At 37.1% G+C, this 18,207-nt stretch overlaps 2 protein-coding genes and 1 long non-coding RNA gene across 30 annotated transcripts in view; all 3 read right to left on the reverse strand.

Moving 5' to 3' along the window:
- The window catches only part of LOC126623028 (cysteine-rich receptor-like protein kinase 44), a 98,650-nt gene that overhangs the window by 2,936 nt on the left and 77,507 nt on the right, over positions 1-18,207 (reverse strand). For 22 of the 28 annotated variants that reach the window (XM_050291732.1, XM_050291730.1, XM_050291721.1 and 19 more), the window contains 7 exons: positions 5,998-6,953; positions 5,672-5,809; positions 5,411-5,538; positions 4,988-5,198; positions 4,629-4,866; positions 4,353-4,503; positions 4,007-4,270 (listed from right to left, as the gene is read on the reverse strand). In XM_050291732.1, coding sequence (XP_050147689.1) covers positions 4,007-4,270; positions 4,353-4,503; positions 4,629-4,866; positions 4,988-5,198; positions 5,411-5,538; positions 5,672-5,809; positions 5,998-6,853 — 1,986 coding nt within the window. In that variant the 5' untranslated portion in view covers positions 6,854-6,953. Of the gene's footprint in view, positions 1-3,946; positions 4,271-4,352; positions 4,504-4,628; positions 4,867-4,987; positions 5,199-5,410; positions 5,539-5,671; positions 5,810-5,997; positions 6,954-18,207 lie in introns of all 28 variants that reach the window. The other 6 variants (XM_050291757.1, XM_050291752.1, XM_050291760.1 and 3 more) reach the window with 4 other exon arrangements.
- LOC126621162 (sulfite exporter TauE/SafE family protein 2-like) lies at positions 13,467-15,520 on the reverse strand. Its single transcript, XM_050289562.1, has 3 exons — positions 15,515-15,520; positions 13,906-14,052; positions 13,467-13,814 (listed from the first exon to the last, which is right to left on the reverse strand). Exons 1-3 carry the CDS (start codon positions 15,518-15,520, stop codon positions 13,506-13,508), a joined length of 462 nt encoding a protein of 153 aa, XP_050145519.1. The 3' UTR covers positions 13,467-13,505.
- Positions 16,793-17,914, reverse strand: LOC126623058 (uncharacterized). The gene is made up of 2 exons (XR_007623603.1): positions 17,724-17,914; positions 16,793-17,065 (listed from the first exon to the last, which is right to left on the reverse strand). It is a non-coding gene; the product is annotated as an uncharacterized LOC126623058 (long non-coding RNA).

Below are 18,207 nucleotides of genomic sequence, written 5' to 3' on the forward strand. Positions count from 1 at the left end.
TCTATCTCTTGCATGCAATCTCTTCTGAACAATTAGTCTTTGATTTGATAATGTCTGACAACATCATCATCACCCTAAAAAGACCTAGCCACCCTAGGCTTCTTAAATGTCACCATTATCCAATACTTTTATCTTATTATTCCACGTAGTTCTGAATGCACATCCATTCAAATATGGAACTGTGCAACTGACTAGACATCCAAGCCGAGTTGCTATAATCCATACGGTACACTGCTAACAAATCCAAATTAAATCGGACTGTTCCACTTGTTTCTTCGTTGGGATATAATTCGAATCCTATTTATCTGGTTTAAGAAGATGTAGAGAATTCGTATTAAAAGATTATTATGATAAAAACCATAATCTTATCCTTTAACAAAAATATCTTCACTTTTCCATCCGACGGTTGAGAACTATACTTACTCAATAGCCTTGATTACATGGGCCGATGGTGTAAATTTGGATCCAAACAGAAACATAATCTTAAAACCGTCTCATACCCTCTCAGGATAATAATTATGAAAATAGAGAAATCACCTATAACACATATATTAAAGTCACTCACCCTTTTTGTACTAGTAACCATATATATTATTTCTCATCCATGAAATCAACATTTTAACGTTCTATTCCTATGCTTGTAACCTTCATTCTCCATCCTTTAATAAACCAACCCAAAGTTAATGGTTTTTCAACTTAAAACACCACCTCTTCACTCATGCCACTACCCCTTTTGACATGTATATGCGGCAATATACATATATATATATACATATGTATTAAGAGAAACTGGATCGTTTACTAATAACTTGAATATCACTACTAGTAAACAATCTAAACTCTTAAACCCCAACCAAACATACTCAAATAAGCATAAGATTAACAAGGATGTCATTTCAACTATAATTCCCTTCTAGGTCTAGATGCTGGGTAACGAAAGAAGTATTTCATAAATCTAATGTTACGCATCGGAAAATTCGACTTTTCTAAAAATTCTCAAATTTTACAAGAATGAAGGTCCTCAACAGGTAGAATAAACTTTATACCTGTGGTCAAGTCTAATTTGGCCAGGAAGGCCCTCAAATTGGCTCGCACCCGTCGAAACCCTAAGGTGGGTGTTCTTCAATTCTGCTTCCTTGGTGTTTCAACGCTCCAACCACCAGTTGGGTCTTGTTTCTGGATCCAAGGGAAGTTGATTAAGGGTGGTGGTAAGTGGTGCAAGTCGCCGGAACGACGGAATCACCGTCGAACTCACCCGCGAACCTGGTGAAGTTCTTCATGAAATTGGGCCTAAAAACTCTCAAATATGGGTGGAGATGGTAGAGGGAAGGTTGAGGAAGAGGTTGTAGGCGATGGATGGTAATGAATCGATGGAAAGAATGGCGGAGACCGCCGGAAATGGAGTTGGGTTGGTGCACGGGTGTAAAGGAGGGCTGGGCTTCCTTTTTCTCTCCGACTCCCGTGGCTTCCTTTTCCCCCTTTTTCCTTTTTTTTTCTTTCAGCCATCCCGTGGCTTTTTCTTCTCTTTTTTTATTTTATTTTATTTTATTTTTAGCAACAACTTCAAACGTCCGTAACTATACTGTTATAATCCGGACTCGCAAACGGATTTCGCCTATGCGTTCATGATCTCGATGTCTATTCAACAATATAAATTGTGACCTCGAAAAGTCTACGAATTTTAAATAATTACTTTCTAAACTTCAAACTTTGTAACTAATTTAATTAAAATCTAAATCCAAATAAATTAATATAATTTCTCAAAAATAACATAAAATCTCAATAATACAATTACGTAGATTATAACAGTGAAATCCAGGAACGAGATTTCACATTATGGGGGTAAGTGTCTTCGCCCATGAGCGGTAGGTCTCGGGTTCGAGACTTGGGAGCAGCCTCTCCATAAATGGGGGTAAGGCTAGCCGACATTCACCTCTCCTAGACCCTGCGTAAAGCGGGAGCCTTGTGCACTGGGTACGACCTTTTTATAACAGTGAAATCCAGGAACGAGATTTCACATTATAGGCATCTGACTTAACAAAAAAGTGCATCGCACGCTCTGAAGCCATATATCCATTGCACATCCATAAATAGAATGTTTTTTTCATCAAATCCTCGACGGATATCCCATACATTTTTTGTGTTCTGAAACCCCTTGACGGATGTCTCATGCAAAATTAAACATTTGAACGAAAACTTGTATTATTTGTTTCTGTTAACAGACGCATTTTAATGCATATAGTGAAACACTCGAAGTACACAAAAAGAGTCTAACAATTATCCTGGAACAAAAACTTATAGCCATAAAGAACTCATCACAGTCACAATTAATAAAGTAATTAAACTAATCCCATTACATGAAGCGCCACATAAACTATTCAGAGTCAGGATTACGCTAGCTTAGTTTGACAAAAATAAAAACTAAACTAGCTTAGCTAATTAATTACAAGTGTGACCTTGATTAAACTACTTTGCTCTTTGCAGAACAGAAAACTTGAAGATGTAATTGGAAGTTTTCCAGTCCCAGTCAAGGTAAAGACCGATTTCGTCATTTTCCTTCAAGCCTTTCCGAACCACAAACTCCGGTCTCCAACCTCCATTCAAAACGTAAAAATCGCCAGAGTTCCAATGCTTAAAAGTTAACTCATGTCGGTTGCACGTATCCCAGTCCACAACTGTAACCGGTAAGCCCTCTTTACTGTTGACCTTGGCTAACTTGTTGTCCAAGTAAGACATAACATGTTTTCGCACTGCCTCTTTTGGCATTAACAGCCTGCTCAGCTCTCCAAGGTTGCTCGCTGGTAGCCTCTTCTTGATTTTCCAAATTGAGTTGTAGTCCCAGGTCGGATCCCACAGATACAAATCGGTAGAGGGTTCGTGTCCTCCCGCATGGATCATTCAAACTACTGCCGAGGCCAACGCCGAACCGTAGTACTTTTGAAGGGTGGTGTCTTCTTCTAGTTTCATTGCTAATTTTTCGATTGAACGTAAATGCTTGGAAAGTGTGGAAGATAAGAGAAGCACACTGTTGGTATATATAAAGATTTAATCATGCTTGGATTAGGAGAGTATTGGTATCCTAATTTCATCAGGAAACTTTTCCTTTTGTTTCATCTTTCCCTTTCTAATTATTCCTGATTCGGGTAGGTATTTTGTTTTAAATTTCCAATTCCGTTTGGGCCTGGGTTGGTCTCTTTGCGGCGTGGCCCGCAATACATATTCAGTTGGGCTCCTTTCGAGCTGTCCAATTCAGTTGGGCCTGGGTATGAATCCGTTTTAGGTTGTTGTCGTTGATGTCTGTTGTTGTGTGTTTGTAGTGCCCTCGGGGAGGGCTGAGATAGAGAGAGCCGAGATAGAGATGCGAGTGAAATGAGAGTGAGAAGTGGCAGAAAGAAAAAGGGGAGGGGGGATGTCACACGGGATAGGGGGGAAAAAAGTAAGGGGACAAGGGTGTAGAAGTAGGTCCCAGTGGCTCACAATTTAAGGTCAACTAAGACAAAACGTGAAATACAGAAAAACAACACTCGACGTAAAAAGAAAGGACGGCTATTACATAAATGGTGGCGTGAATGGGAGTGAAGATGAGGAATGATTGTTGAACAAAAACAATTAAAATAAAATAAAATAACGCTTATTAAATATGTGACTCAGTTCTAGGCAGTTAGATAATTTCTTTTGAACAATTAGATTAAAAAAGTGGAATGAAAAGAGAGAAATAAGAGGGAAAAAACTCAAATCCAATTAATCAATGTCGTCGTCTGATTGGTAGACTGGTCCCAAAACAACTCTTAGTCTATCTTATACATCAAAAGCCTTATTGCAATTACCTAAACCATTGAAAAGAAAAATGACCAAATAAATGGTAAATTACACATTATAATCTTTTAAAAAATGGAGTTTTCATCTTAAGAAGCTATCTAGGATATACTTCGGTGATCAATGAAACGTCATTTTCTGGTGCTTTGACAGAGCTGCTCTTGGATTGATCCGACCCGGTTGTAATCACCTCCGAACTATTCTTCCATCCCAAAGACATGTCAGATCCAACGTTACTATCTCTGAAAAATGCTGGTTGTGAGGGTACTGGAAGTGTGACTGAGTAACTGTTAAGCATTAGAACAATAACATTCATGGTTGGCCTATCGGCTATATTTTCTTGCACACATAGCAACCCAATATGGATGCATCTCATTATTTCATTTCTTGAACCGTTCGTCAACGCGGGATCTATTAGATTTGAAGCTGTCCCTTCCCTCCAACATTTCCATGCCTGCGTTGTGAAATTCGTAGAAATACAGTTAGAGATAAATTATTTTTCTTGGTTGCATTATGCATATAGTTTAAGTACTTACGAAGCTTAGAAGATCCTCCACATTCTCGCCATGATGAAAGGAATTATTTTTCTGTCCGCTCACCATCTCCAAAATTAAGACACCAAAACTATAGACATCCGACTTAACAGAAAAGTGCCCATGCATCGCATATTCTGGAGCCATATATCCACTGCATATCGAAACAAGAATAATATATGTTGGTTTTATGATCACTAACTTAGATGAGAACTTTGGATTATTGATATAGATTAACACAAATATAATATAAGCCATGTAGCCTCGTGGAGTACATACTAGGTCCCCACAATTCGACTGGTGTTGCCTTGTGTTTGATCAACCACAAACAATTTTGCCATGCCAAAATCTGATATCTTGGGAGTCATTTCTTCATCTATCAAGATATTACTGGCTTTGAGATCACGATGAATAATTCTAAGCCGTGAATCTTCATGAAGGTAAATGAGCCCTCGAGTAATGCCTACTATGATTTTGTAGCGCCTATCCCAATCCAATTGTGCGCGCTTGATTGGATCTGCATGTTCAATTCAAACCAAGGTTACAATGTTTCTTGTATGTCACAAGAATGAGATTTTATGGTAAAATTTTGAAGTTAAAGCTAAAATTGTACAAAAAGAACATTGAAGCATAAATACCAAATATGATGCGGTCCAGACTTGCATTAGGGACAAACTCATAAATAAGAAGCCTTTCAACTCCTTCCAAGCAGAAACCCAAGAGCCTAACTAAGTTTCGGTGTTGAAGCTTTGCCACTAACAAGACCTCATTTTTAAACTCCAAATCTCCTTGTCCAGAATTTATTGAGAGCCTTTTCACTGCTATGTCTTGTCCATTCAATAACCTACCCTGAAAGAGTATCAAAACAAAAAGGTTGCATTCAAGGAATATATACATGAAATTGGTGATGTTGCCCATATATATCATGATGTTGTTAAGATTGGCAGGTTGGGTTTTTTCACAATAAAGCCGGCAATAGTGGGACAATCACTATATATTGTATTTTATTTCGTAAGGTATGGTGTGAGAATCTTATCTTCAATAGATGTGTTATATATTACCTTGTAAACAGAACCAAATCCCCCTTGTCCTAGTTTATTGGCTTCAGAAAAGTCATCTGTGGCAATTCTAATGGTGTCAAAATTGAATTGCAAGGATTCTGCATTTCCAATTTCGTCCGCGTCTTCGCCTGTGGTACAATTTTAAAAGAAATTTCATATGTAACATAATTAGATCTAGATGACGTAACAGTACTAGGCTTCCCACTTGAAGCAAATTGAATTAAATTAATGTTATTGTGTCTATTTTGTTACAGTACGTACCTAGAATTAAATTACTTTGAAGCTTTTTCTTTGCCTTCCATACTCTTAGACAAATGCCCATGAACATTACTAGTACCAAAGAAGCAATAATTGGCACAACAATAATGATGACAGTCCGAGATTTGCCGCCCTTCGATCCTGCAAAGTAAAATCAGAAATATATCTTCTCTAATCACATGACATTCTGAATAACATGTTTAAGTGATTGATCTATCAGAGAGAGGAGTTACCATTGATCAATTAAAATTTGAGATCAGTGTCAAGCAAATATGCAGTCATCGGCATATGTAATGTAGTGTACATACATATACGTTGTGCGTACGTACCTTGTGAAGTGTTTGTGGTATTGGTTGATGGTGGAGGAGACTGTATTGGTGGTGTTATTGGTGGCGGAGATGGCAGTTGTGTGACAGTTGTAGGGTCAATGAAGCGGTAAACCTCGAATCTAAAGTAACAGCTAGGTCTATAAACTCTCCCACCTTCTTTCCCGTCACAACATTTGGGGATATATCCAAAAGCCGCAACTAAGCAATCACTGCACTCTTGCTCTGATATGTCTGGCGTGCATTGCGAGAATGCAAATATTCTTTGGAAAGTTGGGGCACTTGTGTTTCTGAATGCAAATTTCCGAAGAGAACCGCCAGCTGCAGCTTCACTTCTTATGCTGTCCAGTAACTTATTCAGCTCTTGGTTGAATCCATCCTGGCCCGACGACGATATGTTATTATTGTTCCTTTTATAGAAAGAAGGACTAGTTTCCATGACGCCATAGAGGGAGCTGTTTGAGTAGCGTAACATGCAATTGTCATACCAACCGATTGCTTCCTTCTTATTAGGGCAAAGCTGAGGGAGGGCATATCGGGAATCATTTAGGCAGCTACGGCAATTTTCCACCTTGGCATCTCCTCTACAAAGTCCGATTGCATAAATGTGCTCGTTCGACGAGTTTAGGCGATAGGATGCATTGTAAAAGCCATACCCGTTGCCGTTTTCGTTGGAGGGCAGGGAGGAGAGGAGGCGGTTGAGGTTTGTCTGATAGGTACTATTGGTGGTATAGTTTCCATTTTCGTTTATGCAGAAGTGGTATAGAAAACCTGGAACTTGACCAAGGGCTTGATTAATCATGAGAAACAGAATGGGAAAGAGGCAGAATAGAAATCTTGAGGAATCCATTGCTGGCATTATTTGATATTTTTGCTAAAATTGGTTTGTAAAAGAGGATTATAGTTATGATGGAAAACTTGCTACACGTCTATATATGAAGAACGAAGTCAATGAATACCTCACTTTACGCAAGACGCGGTGGTGGGAATACCAGACTTTTAATAATGGAGGGAGATTGTCTGCCCTCTTAGTTATGGTGCCCTTCCATGCCCTTCTATTTTGTACGATTATGGTTAAGCCACGTCAATATTTTATATTAATTTTTTAATAGAGATAATAAAATAAAAAATAATAAAAATATAAAATGTTGACGTGACTTAACCGTGACCACACAAATAGGAGGGTATGGAAGGGCATCACAACTAGGAGGGCAGACAATCTGTCTCCTTTAATAATAGCTCTAGCTACGATACGGTATTAGTACTTGCTACTATTCCTCTCTACATGCATGTTTAAGTGTTCTACACGATCTCTAATTATCTAGCTTTTCGTTTACAACTTTTTTACATATCAAGCCTACGCAGCTCCTATGAAAAAAGATGTTATTATAGGCGGATCTGTTGGAATTTTTGGATCGCTGGGCCCGCCCCACTCTAACGACACCGATACTGTCCCCACTTAACCACCTGCACAATCCTCAGGTGTGGAGTTTTACCACAAAAGGCCTCGGTATTAGTTAGAGTGGGTAATACTATTTAAACCCCTTTGGTTTTCTTCACCCCACCGATGTGGGACAGTTTAACACTCCCCCTCACGTGTAACCTCATTTAGTGGTTCACACGTGGAGATCCACATCGGTGATTGAAACTCAGAGGTCGGCTGACGTTGGGCCCACTTGTTTTCAATTGGAACTCAGCGGTCGTCTCTATATTAAGAGCTCAGACTTGTTTCCTTCCGGGTGGTGACAAGCTCGTTGGCTTGCACGGGCCCGCAACCGTGGGCTCTGATACCATGTTGGAATTTTTGGATCGCTGGGCCCGCCCCACTCTAACGACACCGATACTGTCCCCACTTAACCACCTGCACAATCCTCAGGTGTGGAGTTTTACCACAAAAGGCCTCGATATTAGTTAGAGTGGGTAATACTATTTAAACCCCTTTGGTTTTCTTCACCCCACCGATGTGGGACAGTTTAACAGGATCAAACCAGTAACACACTATTATATTAATAAGTTGAAATTTAAATGCATGGTAATCTCAAATTAAATACTACTTGATTAGTTTGAAGGGAACTTTAACGAAAAGCTCCCGGTACTGTTCACTTTAACGAAAAACCACATTTTTACACTAAAAAGTCAATCCTGGTACTATTCACTTTACCCTTTATTTTGTCCTTATCGTTAAAACTCAAAGTTCTCAAGCCCTTTTCATTAGTTTGAAATACCCTACAATGACATCATTGTATAAGCAAGTTTCTCTTTTATATTATATCTTTGTACGTAGGTATTCTTTCATCAGCGAGGTTTCACTCTATTATATTGAAGATGCTGATATAGACGGGACTGCTAAATTAAATATTTAAGGAAGCTTCTTCCGACACTTGTACCATTCAACCATTGAAATAAAGTAACCACAGATTGGAATAGGAGTGGTTGGCTGGGCCAACTTCTCTTTGCTTCTCGGTGCATGCATTCTCTCAGTTAACAAAGTAAATCAATTATAATATGCAATTCTGACAATTATTTACGCGTTTGGTTCGATATACCTTTCTACTTTGTGGTCAGAAAACGATTGTCAATTCGTGAACGATTGTTTCTTAGTTCCCTTCGGCTCGGCTTAGGTTGATTGTAATCGGAAAATACATGGTGGTTACCCAGACGAAGTCAGAGATTTGTATGAACAGGGGCATCCTCAAACAACAAAGTCATAATTAAAAATCTTAAGAATTTATTGAATAAAAGACTAATATATTAATCCATAAAGTTTTTCATACAACATATTTCATTATTCCTCGAATCGTTTTTATGTTTTGAAAGCATTGCGTAACAATATCATTACCAATACCATTAAATATCTCTTTATATAAAAATAATCATGTTAGGGCTGATTATTGAAAATTGGAACGCACCATACATTTTTTTAAATTAAGTGGGGGCATCCGCCCAGGCCTACACTAGCTCCGTCCTTGATGGTTTCTACGATGAGCAAGAAAAGTTACTATAGTTGATATTGCTGCACACCTTATTCTTGTAGCACATTTGTGTTTATTTATGATATTAAGATTGAATTTATTAAATAATAATTAAAACACAAAAGTAAATTTATAGGCATGCATAAAGAGAAAAATAGTGTGCATAAATAGTTTCTCTGAACAAATTTGAGCCATTTACTAGAAGAATGAATCGCACCATTTAGCACCATTTGCAAACTAACAAGTTTCAGTCATCATGAATAATAGAAAATTGGAAAACGATTGCTAGCAATTTACTTTGGTCTTTGATCTGTAAAGGGAATGGAAAGCTATAACTAGCTAGACTACCGTACTAAGAATGAAGTCATTGAAATCGTGTTTAGATCGAGATGCGAGCACTAGATGTTTTGAATTTTGAGGACTAATTGAATAGTATCCGGAAACAAAGAGAAATCCGGAATGTCTAGTGCATGTGCGAATTGGTCCGACCTAGAAATAATTAAACAAGACTAGCTTGAAGCTTCTGATTAGTTCTTGCTTGGAAGACTAGAACAATTCAACCTCTGGATTGAGTCAACAAGAACAAACCAGTAGTAAATTTGTCGTTCGCTTGGCCTAGCCATCCGTATGTCTAGAGGAAGCAGACCAATGCATTCACTGAAAATAATGGAACGATACATCGAGGAGTATCAGACGAATACAATTAAACAGCTTGTACATCTTTTAATCAACAATAAGTCTTGAATATATGTGAAACTTTAAGAGGTGGACATAATGAAAACTAACGGATGGACCAGTTTCAGATGCAATAACAGATAATGACAATGAGTTGATGCATGTATTTCACCATAACGATCATATTCTCGTATCGAATTACTTCCGTGACTGTTGCCCCTGTTTCTTGTAGCGATAGATATGCATAAAGAGAAAATGGTGTGTATAAATTATTTCTTTTAACAAATCATAGCCATTTACATGAAGAATGAATATGATATATGACGGAATTGGTGTTATTAATTTTAATTTTCCCCCACCTAAAATAACACAAATTCCGTCCCACATCAAAATCACACCATGTATCACCAATCACAGTAAGAATCAATAACACGTTTAGAAGAAAAATGAATCCAAAGGGCTAAAATACATTATAAATTCAGATATAAATTTTTCCTAAAAAAATAATTTAGATATAAACTTCAAGCACTATCGAGGATAGAGTTCAGTACGTTATCATGGAAACCTGATCTTTTGGTGTTTAACACAGTTGCTCTTAGATCGATCCAACTAGCCGGATGTCACCCCTGAATTATTCTCCCATCTCAAAGACATGTCGGATCCAATTCTACCGAGCTTATAAAACGCTTGTTGTGAGGGTACTGGAAGAGTGACTGAGTAACTATTAAGCATTAGGACTATAGGATTCGTGGTTGGCCTATCAGCTGTATTTTCTTCTATGCATAATAACCCAATGTGGATGCATCTCGTCACTTCAGTTCTTGAACTAGTCCTCATTGTGGGATCTATCAGATTTGAAGTTGTCCCTCCCCTCCAACTTTTCCATGCCTGCAACCATTGATTTGTGAATTTGTAGAAATATAATCAGTGATAAATTAATTATTTGTTTCTTGATTGCATTACGTTTCAGTGACACCAAAACTACTATCTGTGGGTGCAAAAATTAAGGCTCAAGCAATGAGCCACTTCCCATGAATCCTAAATTTGGGGGGCTGGAGTTAGAATAAAGGAGCATGATCGAACACTTCCATGGAATGTGAAACATGGGGAAATACAAGGAGTGTGGAACTTGGAGTCCAAGCATTTTATGCCTATAAAAAGGCTAATAATCACACAAGAACGAGTGGAGGAGAGAGGTAGGAGATTGTTCTATATTTCACAAGTATCTTGAACAAACACTAACTTGAGCATCAGAGTGTTTTATTGCAGGTCCCCCTCCTCCCTCATTGATGGCGAGCGAAGATGGAGTTTAAAGCTTCTCAACATGTTCAAGATTACTTGTTGGAGGAGAATTGAAGTACCTGAATTTTTCCGCTCCAACACTATAGCAGCTAACACACCAAAATTATAGGCATTTGACTTAGTAGAAAAGTGTATCGCATACTTTAAAGCCATATATCCATTGCACATCCATAAATAGAATGTTGTTTTCACCAAATCCTCAACGGATATCCCATACATTTTTGTGTTGCGAACCCCCTTGATGGATATCTCATGCAAAATTAAACATTTGAACGAAAACTTGTATTATTTGTTTCAGTTAAGAGACGCATTTTAATGCATATAGTGAGACACTCAAAGTACACAAAAAAGTCTAACAATTATCCTAGAACAAAAACTTATAACCATAAAGAACTCATCACAGTTACAATTAAAAAGTAATTAAACTAATCCCATTACATGAAGCTCTACATAAACTATTCAGAGTCAGGATTAAGCTAGCTTAGTTTGACAGAAATAAAAAATAAAAACTAAACTAGCGTAGCTAATTAATTACGAGTGTGATCATGATTAAACTACCTTGCTCTTTGAAGAACAGAAAACCTGAAGATGTACTTAGAAGTTTTCCAGTCCCAGTCAAGGTAAGACCGATTTCATCATTTTCCTTCAAGCCTCTCCGAACCACAAACTCCGGTCTCCAACCTCCTTTCAGGACGTAAAAATCGCCAGAATTCCAATGCTTAAAAGTTAACTCACGCTGGTTGCACGTATCCCAGTCCACAACTGTAACTGGTAAGCCCTCTTTACTGTCGACCATCTTGGCTAACTTGTCGTCCAAGACATAACGTGTTTTCGCACTGCCTCTTTTGGCATCAACAGTCTGCTCAGCTCTCCGAGGTCGCTCGCCGCTAGCCTCTTCCTGATTTTCCAAATAGAGCTGTAGTCCCAGGTTGGATCCCACAGATACAGATCGGTGGAGGGTTCGTGTCCTCCGCGAGGATCATTCAAACTACTGCCGAGGCCAACACCGAACAATCGTACTTTTGAAGGGTGGTGGTCTTCTTCTTCTTCTAGTTTCATTGCTAATTTTTCGATTGAACGTAAATGCTTGGAAAGTGTGGAAGATAAGAGAAGCACACTGTTGGTATATATCAAGATTTAATCATGCTTGGATTAGGAAAGTATTGGCTTCCTAATTTCATCAGGAAACTTTTCCTTTTGTTTCATCTTTCCCTTTCTAATTATTCCCGGTTCGGCTGGGTATTTTGTTTTAAATTTCGAATTCCGTTGGGGCCTGGGTTGGTCTCTTTGCGGCGTGGCCCGCATGCGTATTCAGTTGGCCTCCCTTCGAGCTGTCCAATTCCGTTGGGCCTGGGTGCGTTTTAGTTTTTTTTTTTGCTATTACCGACGTTTGAGGTGTTAAAATTCCTTATTTAATTTACTTTAAATTTTTTAACGAAAGGTGTTGAAACTATTATATTAATTTAAAGAAGATGAGAGTTTCGAACTCGGAATGTACGAGCAGAAACCCAACACCCTATCCACTAAGATAGTGAACTGTATGCAAACATTATATGCTTTTAGCTATACGAAAAGCGGTCTTACAGAAATAAGCTTTTGTAGGACATTTTATAAAACACTCTCTCATCTTAAAAGAACTCAAATATTTTTGTCAAATTATATATCTTAAATTTATGATTGTTGAAGTCAGCTGACTATAATAACTGTGGCTCCACCATTGGATTAAATCGTACAGTAATCCTTATAGACAAACTCGATAGGAATTTAATCAAACACTTTGCTTCTCACCTTAAAGGAACTCAAATATTGAGATGAAATTATATATATCTTAACCCGAGATTATTGAAAAGAAATGCATATTATTAGAGTAATCCTTATTACATTGGTTTTAATGGATACAAATTCAAGTACTTACCAACAATTACTACACTTGCTAAATGTATGTCAAAAATGAAACAAAATTTAACATGCATTTTCACTAATCGCTTCGACACTCTTAAAAAAATGCGAATGCTGATGACAAGCATAGCCACAATAGGAATCCCAAGAACAATGATGGTGATACATTTGTTGTTATGTTACTCGTATTATTTCCTGCAAAAATCATAAGGGTGTTAGTCAAAGAAGTAATTACGTATATATAAAGAGTACATTGTCTTTTTTTTTTTTAAATTTTTTATGAACTTTCAATGTAGTTTCGATATCTCCTATCGAGTTTGATTGCTTAGGATAAAAGTTGTAGTTCTCATCAACCATCATCAACCATTACCTCTGTAGATTGTTTGATTTTCCATTTTTGACCTGTAAATTGTTCGGGGTCGAAGATTTCTGTGCTATAAAATGCAAAACTTGGAGGCATTCATGACACTCTTGGTTTATTTTTAGCAATGTTATGTATCGTTGTTTAGTAGTATTTGACATTTCTCTTGACGATCGAGATGCTAGTGAATTTGTACGACAGGAGGTTAAAGAAGTTCCGAAGCTTGGATTCGGAGTCTAATGAAGGTAGCAACTACAAACTTTGTGTTTGATATTTTTCTTCCCTTGCTTGGGATATTACTATTAACATGGTAGTTTGAATCCCATGTAATTTCCAGATACAAAATCTCTCCACACTTCAAGAGCCCCAAAGGTGGTCATCAGAACAGTGCTCAAAGCCATCACTATACTAACTGAGAACACAATTAGAGAAGCCCTTCCATACACTTTGATTGCTCTCTGCAGCACCACCAGTCCGAGAAGCGATGCAACGAAGCACACGATGGCGAAGATGAGTGCAGTATCTGCATGCTCCATGCCCAGTAACAAGTACTGAAATGCCGACATGGAAGACGAGAAGAATACCATGAATGAACAAGTTGCCGCCGTTACCTGCTCCGGAATGTGAGTTATTAATAAGCATTTTCTTGACAGTTTGGAAGATTAAAATCATAAAAATGAGATGAATTAGGGTAGACTTTACCTCAGGTGCTACCCCAACTTGAAGAAGAAGAGGGCTTATAAGCATTCCACCTCCAATCCCAAAAACACCCCCCAAAATCCCTGCTAGCAGTGCCATTAGTGGGAAAACTAGTTTCGATGGTCCAACATTTTGCAGGTCCTGAATATCCTACATAAAAATAGTAACAAAAAAGTTAAGCTTTATCAAAATCTTCGTTAAATGCAGACATTGAAAGGGAAAGAGTTAAGCATGTGAGTTTTTGGTTGTCCATGATTTGTATACATGAGTAATCTTAGAGTAGAGTGGTGTTAAATTTATAAGGATACACGGACAGAGTGTTGAATGACATTTGTCGAAGAGAGCAGAAGCAACAACATCCAAAAAGAAAGAACAATAAGAAAAGATAGTTTGTGCTTTTTCTAATGAAATTGATGTGTACATTTCTTTAGTAAGATTGCCCAAATTTTATGAATTTAAGATAAGGTTTTTTTTATAGAGGGCAACTTGATTCCACTGCCTGATATCTCCAAAAAAAATTCATTAAACATTGATAACTTTTATGGTTTTAATTTAGGGTATATCAGGAAGATTAAATTTGTAGATTAGATTTTGTAAATCAAATGATATAAAAGTTGATATATGGATTATTACTTAAGTGTTGACTAACATGTTTATTTCTTATGGGTGACATCAGTTTTTTGCAAATTTTGTCTACAGATTTGGTGTACCTTACATTACTCTTTTATTAATCATAATTTTTTTAAATCACTCTGCCAATAACTGATCCAAACTATAAAATAAAATAAAAAAGATAAGATAACTAGTTGTGCTTGTTCTATTACAATTTGATGTTTATTTAGTTGGTAAGAATGTTGTTTTGAAAGGAACTTCTAAGAATAAACAAGGAAAAAGGGACCTTCAACTTTACCTCACAACCATAAGAAACTATGGTGGGGCAAATTAATGGTCACAAAAAATATGTCACCACCTCCCCATCTTTCCCTATGTTCCTGCATAACCCGATGGATTGTCCAAAAGATTAAATATGAGAGACATTTTGATTAGTAGTCGATTTTTTTTTCCGAAGAAAAACTTACCTATATCTCTATTCTCTCACATGTTGAGAGATATAGCTTAAACAAAAGCCGGGAATACAATATGTTTTATGTGAGTTTCTCTCGATTTTTAGAGTCGCATAATTTCAGTTGTCATTAGTTAAACAAGCTGCAATTCAAGCATTAAGCACATAAGACATAAAGTAGCTTCACGTGTTCCCGGGTGCGTTTGGTACGCAGACGGAACGGAACGGAACGGGACGGGACGGGACGGAACAGGACGGGACGGGACGGAACGAATGTGTAATTTTTGAAAAAGACATGGGGTATATTTGTCTTAAAATGGTAAAACATTGCGTTCCACAAACGTGGAACAAACCCGTTCCAGGGGGGGGAGGTGGAACGCAAAAACACTCAAAATCTGTCCCGTGGAACAGCCCGTTCCACCCATTTTTGGCGCACCAAACGCGGGACGGAACGCCTCGTCCCGTTCCGTCCCGTCCCGTCCCACGTACCAAACGCACCCTTAACGGGTAGAAATTAAGCTGTATCTCTCTCTGTGTGTCTTGTCCTACCTGCATCATCGCGAATCATGTGAGCACTAAGCAGTTTATATATGAACTGTAGAGAGTTTGCTTTTCCCGTAAGAATCCGAAGCCTAGCTAAAGAGCGTATTATTTTGCCTTTCAGTTGCATGCAGATGAACTCATCTCATGTGTGTATGCTGTCATAAGCATATGTTCATGTGTGTGTGATTGGCCAGCATCTGTCCAGAACGAATTAATATATAGAACATGCATGACGAATTATGTTCTACATTATCTCACTTGATATGATATTCAAAGGAAAAAATAATTTCGATAGGAGTGCGAAAATTATAGAAAAGATAAAAAAAAAGCATTGTATGATATATAACATTGATCACTCTAAATTAAGACCTTCCACTATATGAGAAAAAATACATTAAGTTTTTCGTAACTTCCAGTAAAACACATAATTACAACCATTTAATCATCATATTTTTGTATTTGTAGCTTGGTAAAAAGACATGACTGTCATGATCTGTGGAGTCGTGGACTTCTAGTTACTTGTTAGAATTTGTTTGACACGCGCTTTTGCAGTGTTACAGTCTTGACCACTGGAATTACTGTGACCGTTTAAAAAGGAGGAGATTAAAAGGGAGGGAAAAAAGAGAGGAAATAATCCTCTCCCAAGTTCATAGCTTATCTAGTGTAGGGAAAAAATAGAGGAAATAATCCTCTCCCAAGTTCATAGCTTATCTAGTGTGTGGCAGGCAGTGCTTTTGTAGTTTTGTACCAGGATATGCTTTTCTCAAGATCCATGAATGATAATAAGATGGATCAATTACATTTTACACTCTTCAAATTTTAAGTACTTTGAAATGGATCATTGGGTTCTAAATTCACTTTCTAATTGTTCAATCAGTTGTTAAAGATTGATTTAGGAGAAGCCAAAGCTCCAATATTAATGAGATTTTTATGTCCATAATGGTATAAATGTGGCTTACACATTAGCCTATACTAGCAAAAATGCTCGCGTGTTGCTGCAGGACTTAAATGCACCAACATTAACCACATGAATAATTTCCTCACACAATAATTTAAAAGACGGTGTAGTACCTAAAAACCAATGAAGTGAAATTTTGCTCTCTATATATGGATATGCATGCTATAAGAAAGCATTCATTTGTAGATCGTATGGTGTCATCAGTATTATACTCATAGTTTCAAGTGATCAGCCCACTAAATGGGGGAAAACACAGAAAAAGGGAAAGCAGAAACGTAGAAAACATAATATTTGAGCATCTGGCAGGAATAGTAAGTTTCTGAAAAAACTATTAAACCGTAGTACAAATTCAATCATTAAACGTTTCACTGTAAGCCAAGATAAAGATAAGGTATCAAAACAAACTGCTATCAAAGGAAAATGTTTAAGATGATGAAAATACTAAACTGGACCGGGCAACCATATTTTCTATCAGTAACTAAACCAATAATTTAGAATTATACAAACCCGATTCTAGCTCATCTGGATCCTCTCATCCTCATCTTTGTATTTCAAAGGCTAAGTAGCCAAGTTTGTAGAAGTTGCCAAATAATCACCATCTGAAGATTGAGAAAAAGCCATATTCACATTGCAGAAAACTTTACAGAAAAGAGGACAAATTAACATATTTAAAGTAAGTATTAAGATGCAAACATTCTTAAGATAGATCAAGCAAAAAAAATTAAAAGAATCCAATGAAAATACAAAAGGAAAAGGAATTAAAGAAAAGTTACAGTTTAATTATTTCAAATTAGTGATTAATCAGTCAACCAACTCCTCAACTCCATCACACTCCCACCTTTGTTTCTAATTTATTCTTGCAAACCAGAACAAATCCAATTGGATTTTCATGCAAGTGATTGTAATTGCCAAAAAAAAAGAAGACATATTTAAAAGTGCCCAAAATTTAAGCGTTACATCATAATCTATTCTTCTAACACAAACAGTTTCTCGGCCGTTGGGTAATTTCTGTGGCTTTCGATCAATAGTTGTACTTATATAGAAAAAAAAGTAAAATAGTTGAACACAAATGAAAGAAAGACGGATCAAATTATTAAGAAATGTAAGTTAGAGTTGTTAAATACATTTTCATGTGTACGATTCAAACTTCGACACATTTATTCATACTTTTACCAATTTTCAGACATTGCTAATTACTAAGATAGCAAGATAATGAATTCTATGAATGAAAAAAAATGACATGCAACTTCAACTTACCATGCCAAAGAAGCTCCATAAGAGTAGTAGCTCCCTCCTTACTGCATGTATCAAAAGTATTGCAACCATAGATCCTGGAAATTATAAAAATTCATCCAGTCAAGAGACAATATAATAGTTGTGGGAAGGTGAGTATGCAACCAAAAATCTAAGATATACTTGATTTGTGATTCCATTATAATTTCACAAAAAAAAAAAAAAACAAATTTTGATTGAAACATCAAACAAAATCTCATCTGTTACAGATTGAACCAACTAAATAAAGAATCTATTGATTTGATTTTCAACCTAACTTTACAAAGGAGCTTTATAACAACGCAATCAATATCATCTAAACCCAACTAAAAAGCTAAGAAGCACGGACACGCCAACGTAAGAGCGTATCCCGTATCAGATACGGTCTGGGATACGATACGTGCCGATACGCTCCGGATACATATCTGAACGTATCCGTTGACCAGTGAACATCTGGATACGTCGTCGA

This window comes from Malus sylvestris, chromosome 5 (genome assembly GCF_916048215.2).
Source record: "Malus sylvestris chromosome 5, drMalSylv7.2, whole genome shotgun sequence".
Taxonomy (NCBI): domain Eukaryota; kingdom Viridiplantae; phylum Streptophyta; class Magnoliopsida; order Rosales; family Rosaceae; genus Malus; species Malus sylvestris.